The sequence below is a fragment of the Centroberyx gerrardi genome, chromosome 10 (genome assembly GCF_048128805.1).
Source record: "Centroberyx gerrardi isolate f3 chromosome 10, fCenGer3.hap1.cur.20231027, whole genome shotgun sequence".
Lineage (NCBI taxonomy): Eukaryota > Metazoa > Chordata > Actinopteri > Beryciformes > Berycidae > Centroberyx > Centroberyx gerrardi.
The window spans coordinates 16,091,544-16,103,878 of record NC_136006.1 but is presented as its reverse complement, the minus strand read 5'-3'; the positions used below and the strand labels follow the sequence as shown (position 1 = coordinate 16,103,878).

General features: G+C 38.4%; 1 protein-coding gene across 1 annotated transcript; it reads right to left on the bottom strand.

The window, feature by feature from the left end:
- Positions 1 to 9,644: 9,644 nt before the first annotated feature.
- On the bottom strand, positions 9,645 to 11,379 carry hoxd9a (homeobox D9a). The gene is made up of 2 exons (XM_071917943.2): positions 10,824 to 11,379; positions 9,645 to 10,222 (listed from the first exon to the last, which is right to left on the bottom strand). The coding sequence occupies exons 1-2, from the start codon at positions 11,377 to 11,379 to the stop codon at positions 9,978 to 9,980; spliced, it is 801 nt and encodes a 266-aa protein (XP_071774044.2). The 3' UTR covers positions 9,645 to 9,977.
- Between the last annotated feature and the right edge of the window lie 956 nt (positions 11,380 to 12,335).

Genomic DNA, 12,335 nt, shown 5'->3' with positions numbered 1-12,335 from the left:
GTGAAACTGCGTTGGAAACGAGGAGAATTATCTCACCCCTTTTGAAGATTTTTTTTCTTGTTTTGGGGAAAACAAGATTTTAAGACTGAATATGAGACTAACTGACTTGTTAAGATGGACATGTTTTGCAGTGTGGATGTTATTCATTTAGGAGCAAGACAAACTTGTTGCTCCTAAAATTAATCAAAGAATGAATCAATTTCTCCATCTGAGAAACCAAACAGTAAGTAACCTAACCAAACAAAAAGAACATGTATTTTGTCTTTTGTGGGTTTAAAGAAATAAAGTAGCTTATTAGGTTTTATACAGTTTGATATGAAGAGATATTAGTCTGCAAAAGGTCTCATGTGCCTTGACATACGATAATCCCAAATAACCGAATATCTGAATAGACTACATCCTTGTTTAGATTTAAACAAACAAGGATGACCAGGGGAAGCCACAGTCCATTCAAGGGAAATATCTATTAAATAGTGTGCAGGGCCTGTAGCCATCTTACTGACATTGCTCGATTTAATTAAATATACCAAACACATGTAGAATATGTAAGCTATGGGTATTGTTGACAGGAATAACACAAAGCCAGTCCTTTCTAATTCTCTCAGGCTCCCACTTGTGCCTGTCTTCCAGGATCCATTTTGTCGCATTGCAGTAAGGCTGTAAATACTTTCGCAGCTGCCTGTCAGGCAACAGTGAAATACTGTCTTTGTTCAGTTGGCCCCTTCTCCAAGCAGCTGAAAACAGCTATGAAAACTGAAGTTCTATTGGCAAGCTTGCATTTCATTTCAAAATAGTGAAGCAGATTTGTTTTTTTTGTTTGTTATATTGCAGCATTTATGCATGTGCATACTAGGATAAAAAATATACAGTGGGTTCATCACTGCAGATTTTCTTGTTTGTTAAGAAATCCAAAATAAGATAATGTGAAGTTAGGTTTGTTCACTGCTCACTCTGACAAGCTGCTCCTGAATACAGAACCGTTTAAAATAAATGTTGTAATCAAGCAACTCTATGCTGCCTCAGACTGACGGTGAAAGTTCAGTACAAAAGATGGGATTCATTTCACAGCTATGAGAAAATGAGTGCACACAATTATCTGCATGTCAAACTGCTGCTCAGAACTCTCTGACTCCATCATCAATGAACAAATACATACTACATTTCTGCAGATGAAAGCTTGAGGTACAAGGTAGAATGTCATCATTGTTTTTAGGCAGGCCACGTAAAACATTAAATGCATTTCCAAGAAACAACATTGAACATTTTGATGTCAATTTGAAAATCAAGCTGATAAAATTAAAAATGTCTTTCTTAAAAGGTTTATGATTCTTACATTATAACTACAATCAAAGCAAATTTGCAACAATACTCAGTAGATTATCACCTATTTTAAATAAGTTTGCTTGTTAAGTATGCAAACAATTTATTTCAATACATCCGGCAACATGTCGAATCAATATGCCTGAAAGTTACTAAGCTGCTGCTCATTTACATGACGAATGAAACAGGAAGCTATCGATCAAACTGCACAGGCAAACACAGAAATGTTGAAAATGCATTATCACACAGAAAGCTTACCTATAGGCGGTAGGTAATCCATGTTTATTGTTTTAGCTTCACCTATGTATTGCATGCTGATAGAGCTGTGAAGAGCCGATGCTCCTCTCTGAGGTCAGATATGCAGAAAGTGGAATCGATCCTCTGGCCATCCAGGAGAATGAGCAGTCTAGTGCCGCAAACTTGTGCTGACCAGACTTTTATGAAACGAAAGACTGGCAATTTTTAAGAAAGGAGACCGGGGCGTATTGGTTTGAACGCCATAGAGGCAGAATGCAGTGGGAAAAAATCGCCTGGGAAATCAGGAAAAGGGCCATGAAGACGTTTGCCTCTCACACATGACCAGTGGCATCCAATGACAGGCGATGGAGGCACATAAAAAGGTCTATTACCAAGTTGTAAATTGTCCTCTTACAAAAAGGAATTTCGACTGCAGCAATTCTTCCCATCTTTGCGCATAATAGCTGAGGCCCTTCCAAGTCCTCTGGAGAAAAACAAGAGCTTTTCTTGTTTCTGAAATCCTACCAGGAATCGGGAATTCTGCCATTATTAAATCAACAAATGCAGTATCTTGCAAAAGTGCAGTTAGACTACATCCTTTGCATAACTGTTTTGCCCTTTAGCTGCATTTCCTATATAAGCCATGGTAATTATTCACATAAAAAAATATAGGCTATATTCTGTTTTACAATAAAACAGAAAACAGAATATTAGGGGTAGATGCATTTTACCCATTTTCGTTTTAGTTGAGGCAAAATGATGATAGCAGTTTTGCTGATAAATGCTGAATGAAACATATTTATGTCCAGCAATCAATTCAAAAACAAAACACCTAATCTGGATGAATTAAAGCCTTTGTCATCCACCTTTTACAGTGGTTGTTGCGTCGACCAGTATTGCACCAATGGTCGGACGAGATTCATGTTTTTGTTATTGTCGTTGTTGTTTTTCGAACAATAACATTGAAATATGTGCACCAACTGTTGACAGGATATTGCATAAACCAGATTAAGTGGTTATTATTGATGTGGAAAAAAAAGAAAAAAAGAAAATTAAATCTCAATCAAAAACAGTATTGTTACCATGGCCTTCTCTGTCTTGTTGCTTAATTCTAGATGAGAGAAGAGGTTTATTGTGTGTCTAGTGTCTGTCTGTGTCTCTTAGTGTGTGTGCGTGTGCGTGTGCGTGTGCGTGTGCGTGTGCGTGTGCGTGTGCTCACCGTTGAACATAGCCTATTGCATATGTGCAGGCTCGTGTGAAGCAGAGATTCTATGAACCCTCTGCTTGGAAACTATAATTTATCTCTCTATATGGACACAGTGTTATTCCAAAATATCCAAATTGGGGAAAACGTATTAGTATTAGTAAGTATTTTGATATGATAATGTGTGAGGTTTTGACCCACGAGAAGAGCCAAAATTCAAGTTCCAGCCATGTGATTATATGAGAAGGGATTGCTTTCATTTCATTCTCGTTCATTTGGTCGCATGCCAGACTCACCGCTGGGCGATTTATAGTCCGGCCACTGTGGCCCGGTCTCTGGTTTCCTATCTTATTGTCTGTGTGTGATGCAAGCGATCTGGAATTGCTGCATTACACCGGAACTATGAAACTATTGTAACCTGATTCACTATAGTCCATCAGTACAAGGTCATATTGTAAAACAATCTCAGGATGAAGTTCACAGTAGAATTGGTTTTAGTGTCAGTGTTAAAATGCAGGATTATTTCTCTGGACATCCTTTACTGCATGATGTTACTGCCTTTTAATTAAGATGTCTAAAAAAAATAAAAAACGCTTGCACTGGAAAGGAATCCAGTAGCCCCAGTATGTGATATGCTGGTGAACCAGCCCACGGTAAGTGAATGGTGGAGGGCTGAAAATGAATCTAGCACACTCACACATATTGGCCTTTTCCTTTGATCAGGGAAAGCAAAGGGTCTCTGCTACAGGTTTACAAGCTAATAATAAAGCTAAGGATCATATAATTAAACTGTGCTAAAGCGACTTAAGCTTTTTTAAATGTGAATATGGACTGATGGGCTGTAACACAAACTGAACTCCTGAAGTAAAATTAGGGGAAATGAATAATCTGACTTTCCTTGAAGCCATCACGAGTCTGTAAGAAAGGAAAACTAAACAGGAAATTATTTTTCATAATAGGCATATTACGATTAAGGTTCTTCAATCTGTTCCACCTATTGGTTTGATATTAGCCCAATTTCTAACTGATAGAACAAGAAACTCTTAACTAATAGAATATAGGACGTTTGTGGTAGCTTAGCACCCTAGCTGGTTTCCATGACTTCATTATTGACATCAATTAGTCTGATTGCCTCTCTCATAGTCAACAACTTATTCCATTCAAGCACTCCGCCAAATGTTCCTTTCCATATAACCTTTCAAACGTAAAGTAAATCCAGTTCAGTAAATTAGCCATTGATTGTGTGTGTGTGTGTGTGTGTGTGTGTGTGTGTGCGTGTGTGTGTGTGTGTGTGTGTGTGTGTGTGTGTGTGTGTGTGTGTGTGTGTTAAATACGTTTTCATATTTTATATTTTGAGTTCCAGAACATTGGCCTATTAAAAAAAATCCAAGCTAAAATTGTCACTGCAACTTTTAAATACAGCGAATTCCACTCACTAGGCCTATATGGAATACTGTCATTATTAGAACTTCTGCCTAGAAAATAGTAACATTTAACATTTTAGAGCATTCATTAAATATCTCATTCAAATGTCGTTACAATTTATTTATTTTCATTACGGAGCTTTATTTGTCCTTTCTGCACGGCCCACACGGATTAATTCTTCACCCAATCAACCAAGCGATGCAGAAATTGTTTACTAAGTTGAGAATGTATTCTTAAAGCACTTTATGATTTGCACTAATAATTTTAGGACCAAAGAGTTTGATATACCTCTGCTTTTGCCAACCATAACATTCATTGGTCTATATCAGATTAACAACCTTGACTCAAGTATACTGAATAGTACTGTAGCCTATATATAGGCCTATAGTAGATAGCATTGTATCATCAAGAAAATAAATGGCTGCTTATTAGAAATATTGTTTACATGCACACCAACACCTTTGGTGTCAGATTATTGCGATCTAGATGTGACAACAGTTCACTCAGTGGGCCAGCACACTCATTCTATTCCCACTGTTCATTCTAACAATATATAACATCTTCTCTCTCTTTATGTGCTATCTACCCCTGAATTCTTTATAACGTCCCAGTGTATAGCCACTATATACTTTACTGATCCAATTTTTATTTTATACTTCAGCCATACTTTTGTATTCACGTCTTTAACACTCCATCTAATGTTTCGTTTTTTTTCTTTCTAATCATTGTTCCATAGAAATGAATGGTAGAATGTTCAGGCATGTTAAGAGTGTGAGGGGCCGCTGACGTCACAATTCACTCTAGGATGTACAGGATACCTGCTGTTCAAAGTGCATCATACACTTCCGTTGTATTGCAATTCTGTTGCTTTTTTAATGAACAAAAACAAATAGTAGACAATGGGAGACTTGACCTTTTTCAAGCTTCATGCTAGAAATCCCATTCCAGTTCCATACCACCTTGTATGTCAATATTGTAAAATCGCACAGTCACTGGATGTATATGCTGAGCCACTTTAGCAATCCGTCCATGGGCTTCTATTTATAACTAACTCTTACACTAGAAGCTCCATTGAAATTGCAAACTACTCAGCAATGTAAGTTGATCCACTGTGTAATGTCTCATGATGGTACTATTTCACTGTGGGAGCTATAAAATACATGGTGGTCAAGGTGCTTCCCAGACCTTCTTTAATTCAGTCAATGATTACAAAATAAATAAACAAATAAAAAACTTGCAGGCTATTCCAAAAACTCGCAAACTATCAAATTAGGCCACTCAATGGGATACTGATTGAGGGCACTGATCTAAGGCAGTGATGCTCATCATGCTGCCATTTCCACTATCTGAACTAAATTAAAAGTCATTGTTTTCCAGGAAGGCAGTATACTCTAAAATGGTTTCTACTCACAAACTCATATTCTCTGAAATATGTCTCACTTCAGACTTCATCCTTACTTTAGGTGCTTTCAGTTAGTATTCCTCCAGTTAGCCTACACATTTTCCCTAAAAATGTATTTTATATTGTAATTATGCTACTTTGAAGGACATTCATATTATTAACAGTTTTTCCACATTATTGAGGAACTGTTTGAACATGTTAACCACGTTCCGTGAAAGCCTGTTTTTTGCGACGCATGTCAAACATCTTTAGTTGTTTATTTTTACAGTTACAGTCTTTGCCTGGCTATACGCCCAGCCTCCCTGACACAAGTCTCAGCACTGGGTAAAGCGCTTGAAGTTACATGGGAGCAACAGCAAATCCATGGGAGCGACATGACTGCAGTTCGTGAGAGGAGGGAAATAGTTGACCTCACTGATGACCTATAGGGGAAGAGGCACATGACGATGTATTCTATCAATAATCAAGCAGTGTGTATGATTGCATGGAAATTAGGATATTAACAGAACATAGCTCCTTTATGCATGACGAACATCTTAATCGAATCACTCTCATTATCAAAGAAAGAGCTATAGTAGTATTGCGTGTAAACGGAGTCAGCCTCATCATTGGCTTTGTTTCAAATGACGACAAGTTGAACATCGTCACTCGTGGGTCAAGTTTTCAGCCGTGACAGCCACCACACAGTCACCAGTCTTACAGCTGAGTTCTATGTACACACGTTAATTCATCAAGGACTCAGTGGATCATGAAGCAAACTATCACTTTAGCTCATCTTTGGTATATCCATCTTGTGCTGACTGAGTGCTGCCATATAGGCTTCCAGTGCATCTGAAAATCTACATTTAACAGCTCGAAACCTCATGACAACCATCACATTTAATGAAGATGACATGCTAAACCCAGTAATGATCACTTTGTACTGCTCGGGAAATAGGATATACACTGAGGAGGCGACTCATCTTCTTCCTCTGCAGACAATGGATCAAAACACAACGGAGCAACTTCTGAGAAACAAAATAATACCTATGCGGTTCGCATGGCATTTTCATCAAATGTCTCAAATGGACTCGTAAGCTGTTTAAACCTCTTTAAAGCGGGTTTTCCCTTGTACCAGAAATGTAAAAAACACTTAGTGGATATCAAATAGCCTACCTCAATACACCGGTATTAATTCCAGTCAATATGCCCCACATGGGAACCCTAGCGGAAAATCACTATATTCTTATAATACAGGGATGTATAGAGTGTCTGTGAAACTCACTTGTGGGTTTACAATGACATTATTGTGACATTCATTGCATTTTAAATCGTTTTATTCCTTTTTATTGTACTTAATTGTATTCGTATAATGTTCATGTAGGCTATTATAGTTAATGTTACAGTTTTACTGTGATATTTGTATAGTATCTTTCTAAAATTCATTATATAGTTCCTTTTGGTGAGGGAAAAAAACTCTAGTAGGCTATTTTTTTATTTTTTTTCAAGGCCCAATGTGCAGTCAGAATATAGCGCCACCTCTGGTGCCACAGTCGCTCCACTATGCACGCTTTGTTTATTTCAGTGGATTGGAATAAAAAACATCCACGCTGAATTTGAGCGACAATGCGCAAAATATTCCTGTTAAACATGGGGTTTACCTGTGTTTTGATGCTGTAAAATCCTGGGAAAACTAGCAGGCTCCATAGTGTCGGCTTAATGTTTCCACAGCCCCGGAAACACTACTGAGTTTACACATGAAATATGCTGTCATTATCATTATCTCGCAGGGAGAATAGGCCTATGATGTATTTTTCTACGGGAACGCACTTACACTTATCCAAAAGATAAGGTGGGCAGCTGAGTGTGGCTTTGAATGGGTTTTGCCGGAAATTAGACGAGGACTTTCTTATAGTTAACTGTTCATGTTGGTCTTGTCTTTAAACAGGGATGCTGGAGGGTAAATCCACCTAGACCCAGTTTACCCACCTTTTTGTGTCCTGAATAGAGTTTGCCCACCTTTTTAGACTGACTTAAATATCTGAATTCATAGTAGGCTATATGAGGATAGGCTATTTTAGGGAAAAACGAAATAAATGAATGCATTTCTGAAAGTATCTATTTGTTGTTGTTCGCCTTGACTGTAAGTTTAGCCTCCTCGCCTTTTTATTTACCCATCACTGTAACCATGAGATGAAAATGGACTGGTATTTTGAGTAAAGGTGGGGTCTGAAAGTTGTGACGAGACTTAAGAATCTGTATGTACCAGCATCTAAGACACTTCAAAATTCCTGGATTGGGACTTTAATGCTTTCTACTGGTTATAGAAGTTCCTTGTTCGAACTTTTGAACAGTTTTACAATCATGACGAAATCTATCATGATTATTATTATGGATGCTGTTGTAAAAGACACTTAAAATAAACCCATTAGACTGTTGAGTACATTTTCTTTGAGGATGACAATTTGAAAGATTGCTCCAGTTTTATGAAGGATCCTCAGGGTTTGTTTGTTTGTTTGTTTGTTGTCGCTTTACATGATTGTCCATAGGCTATAGTTATATAGGCTATGAATTAATGGATTACGGTATGGTCCATAGATCTGTTATGTATCTCCAACTGTGAGTAGATAGCAAACTGACTCTAAAAGAACAACATCGCCCTCTAGCGCTCTCGTGACTTTTCTAATAAGGTGACTGCTTTTGGAGATGAAGTAAATGGATAAGACTTCTACCGACTTCAGTAGCTTTGGCCTGTATGTGTTTAGGAAAAAATGTCGCAGCTAATTAATTTGATTCTGCAGGATTTAGATGTATCAGAAATTTGCAAAGTATTTCACCCTATAATTAACATTTTTTCGGGTCTAGTCTGCAGGGTAAAACTAGGACACATAGCCGAGTTCTTCATGAATTATTTAAACAAAAATGAAATTGATTTGAAGGTAAGATGTCATCGGACTGCAGTCAAAGTTAAGTTTTGTCCCATCAATGGGAAATGGAGTTGATGAATAAACGTGACCATTAAGGTGGGGGTGATTTCCTCTCAGACCATTCATCGACCAGACACCCTGTAGAAAAGTGTCTACATTTCTGTTTGTCAGCAACAGACGCAAACACCCAAGAAAGAGAGTTTCAAAGGAGAGTGTAATTACTGGCCTGGCCCATAAACTCATTTAGGCCAGACGTCTAGCCATTTCTATAGCTTTATTGGACCGCGTTTCTTCCTGCTTTAAAGTAATTATACGTACAAGTTGGACAATAAATTCGAAATCCGCGCAACACCTCTCCCAATCGTAAACACTTTATTACTAGTTCCTCTACATTTCAAATGAAATCCACTATTTTGAACTTACAGGACCAGTGCAATTCAAAAACAGTAGCCTTCTTCAATAAAGAGGCTTCAATGCAGTTTTGGATTGCATTTTAAATTCCTTGAGTCTCCAAACAGATTAATTTGTTTCCTTTGCAAATAAGAAGATGTAAAAACTCAACAGTTTAAGTCTAATAATGATTCTAATTAGCTTAGATTTTGCGTTGTGCGTCCCCGTTTACAGGGAATTTATTTTAATAAATTGGGAATGTTATTCTGGAGTCTGGCACGATTTTGTCAGTGAAATGTCAGTGAACATTTTTTTTAAATTACATAAAATAACTTTGTACCAGCGATTGCCATGCATAGTAAAAACAGTAGAAATAAACTAATAAAAGAATAGCACCTTAGTGTATTTATTGATGCTTAGAGTAAAATCAACATTTTCCTATCCCCAGATCTGACACTGACTTAATGTGGTCTCTGAGCAAAACGCAGGCGTATGTAGCAGCAAGCTTTTTAGCCTTACAAACATCTCATGGACAACAATTTCTTCACAATTACAAGTCTTAAAAACACTTGTGAAAATAGGTCAATGTACAGCCTACTGATGCAGTAACTCCGTCTTTTCATATGACACAAAAAGCAGTCAAAGTAGTTTGGCTGAGAAACAGTTTATATACATTTCCAAATTCTAAACAGCTAGAAAAGCAATGTACACACAGGCATATTCCCTACTGTGGGGATACTTAACAAATGGTTATCAATGAAGTTGCTTGAATACCCCCAATATGTAATGAAGGCAAGTTTCTTGTGTAAAAAAAAAAAAAAAGAAGCCAGAGAGAAAATCAGATAGCTGGAGACATAAGGTTCTCGGCTGGTGTCTGCACCAATTTCACCAATACAAATTCCAGTACATTTAATGCACTTGGCCAATGAATTGATTCTGACATTTCCACTCATATAGGCTACCTAGGACGTCTAGAAAAATAAAATAAGTTTGTCTACTTAAACTCCTACCAAAAAAAACGACCAAAATTTCATTATGTTGATGGTTTCTTTAGTACAAAGATCAGATGGGTGAAATGGCACCAGCAGGTAATTCATAGCTGGTCTTTGCTGCTCCTCTCTCTGTTCATCTTCTTCATTTTCATCCTCCTATTTTGGAACCATATTTTCACCTGTCTCTCGGTTAAACCGAGTATGCGGGCAACTTCATAGCGTCGGTCTCTTGTCAAATACATGTTGTAGAGGAACTCCTTTTCTAGCTCTAAAGTCTGATATTTTGTGTACGGGCACCGCTTCTTTCTCGTTGAACGTGCATGAATCCAGTTTGCTGCAGGGTTGTCTGAAAAAAGGGGGAGATACAGAACATATAAAGTAAAAACAAATGTGAGAGGGATTGTGCATTGTGTTTTTGAACCACTGACTTTGCAATTTGGGGGTATTTGACTTCCTATGCTATAGGCCAGCGGTTCCCAAAGTGGGGTCCGGGGACCTCCAGGGGTCTTTAAATGGGTTCTAGGGGATCCTCAGCAAAATTAGGAATAGTTTGATTTCAACATCATTTCATTTGAAGAAGGTACAATGAGAGAATGCATAAGGATTACTAGTTCGATCATAGGTTTTACTGTAGACACTGATACCTCCCCACCAAGAGTATAGACAGTTATATAATTCTGTATAAATTAGGCCTATATCGAACAACAAAATCTTCTCAGACAAAATCGTATCGAATAGGGGTCGAATGTGTATCTATTTTAAGGGTTCGTGACATTAAAAAGTTTGGCAACCCCTGCAATAACCCGTATAGGGCGGGTTTTTTTCCTCTTCCGAGCCGTGGTATAGTACGAGACACTTTTATAGGTTAGTAAAACCTCCAGTTTTACACACCCAGCTCGTACAGTTCTTAGGGTTGTAAATCAGGGCTGGCTATTTCCTTTACTTACTTGGGTCAAGTTGTTGTTGTTTCTCTTCTTTGGGCTCGCTGTGGCTCGAAAGATCACTTCCAATGTGCTCTTTAGCCGCTTTTTCTGCACACTCGGATACTCCACACGCAAAATCACCGGCGACCGGTCGAGCCCCCGGTTCCAACGTGTCACACTCGGTGCTTTTCGGTGGCAAAACCTCGGGCTTTGTCCCATATTGGCGACCGCTGGAGTGAAAGCCGGAAAAAGAAACGTGGTTGGAAATAGGGTCCATCCAGGAGCGGACGCCTACATATCTGCCGTCCGAGGCGGAGAGATGGGACTGGTGGTGGTGGTGGTGGTGGTGCACGTACGGATGATAAATCCCCTGCGGATGAACCGAGGACCAAGACGACGGGAAAACGGCGGACTTTGGTGCAAAATTGCAAGAGGAGAAATCTGCGTTGTCCCCAGCACCTGATGGCCTTGGGGTCACCGTGTGTGGAGCCTGAATAAAGCGAGCACCGTACACATCCTCTGGCTCCTGCCCCATTATAGAGTCCACATAGCAGTTACTGAGAGTGCCACTGGTAGACATTTTTTGATCTCTTCCTACTCATATAATAAGGGTTACACTGTTACGGGAAGCGTCCCTCTATGAACAATCATAGTATTTTTGCTGGCCTGCATCTACAGGGATTGGTTACATAGATCACGTGGTCATATTTACCAATACAGCGAGTAAATCAGTCCTGCCCTTGCTGATTTTTTTTTTTTCCTGAGGTTTAATTTAGCTTTTCATTTCAGAAATAATAAAAAAGCCCCATCAGGCGTGACTGGAGGGAGAAAACAATCGCCCAAATGAATGTTAATGCTTTGTTTCCGTTTTGCATACATGTGCGTGTGGCTGCAGGACGATGCCGGACTAGTTCACACAGGATTATTACACATTTCCCCCACACATCCTATCAACATGGATGCCCTGTATCTTGATGTTTCAGAAAACTCTTATAATATCGTCATGATACCCCTAATGCTAGTAAAATGGTTTATAGACTACGGAGTCCTCGTAAAATAAATGTAATAACATGTTGTAAAATAACAGACGCCATTTCCGTTCACACTGCGGTGTATCCATTGTTAATTTCTATCCAGTGAAGAATCATATTTTCTGGATTAGGTTTCATTTTTTAAACTTAACCAGGAAATAGCATTTGTGAAATGATTGTATTCACTCAAAGCAGAGCAATAAGCTTTATGTATCAATAAATTTTTTATGAGGTGCGTGTGATTATACATGCCGTTAATAAAACAGACTCGGAGAAACAAAGTCCAGATAGCTGTCTGAAAGGTGGGATTTAAGAGTAATAAGAGTAATGTAGCCTATGTTATTTCATTTTTTAGTAAAAATGACAACTTTATTTTTTGCGTGTTATAACTGCGCAGAATTTGGTGACCTTCAGTTGATCTAAACAACCATTTTCAGGTGAAATAGCCAAGATATCGGCCAAACCTGCAAGCTAGATCGGACTGACGATTCTATTTTACCTTATA

What these genes read in the sequence shown, in the direction of transcription:
- hoxd9a (XM_071917943.2), bottom strand. Translation starts at nt 11,379, where the DNA reads ATGTCTACCAGTGGCACTCTCAGTAACTGCTATGTGGACTCTATAATG. An exon ending in ACAACAACAACTTGACCCAA is followed by an intron (nt 10,223 to 10,823) that starts GTAAGTAAAGGA and finishes CCCTTTTTTCAG; the next exon opens with ACAACCCTGCAGCAAACTGG.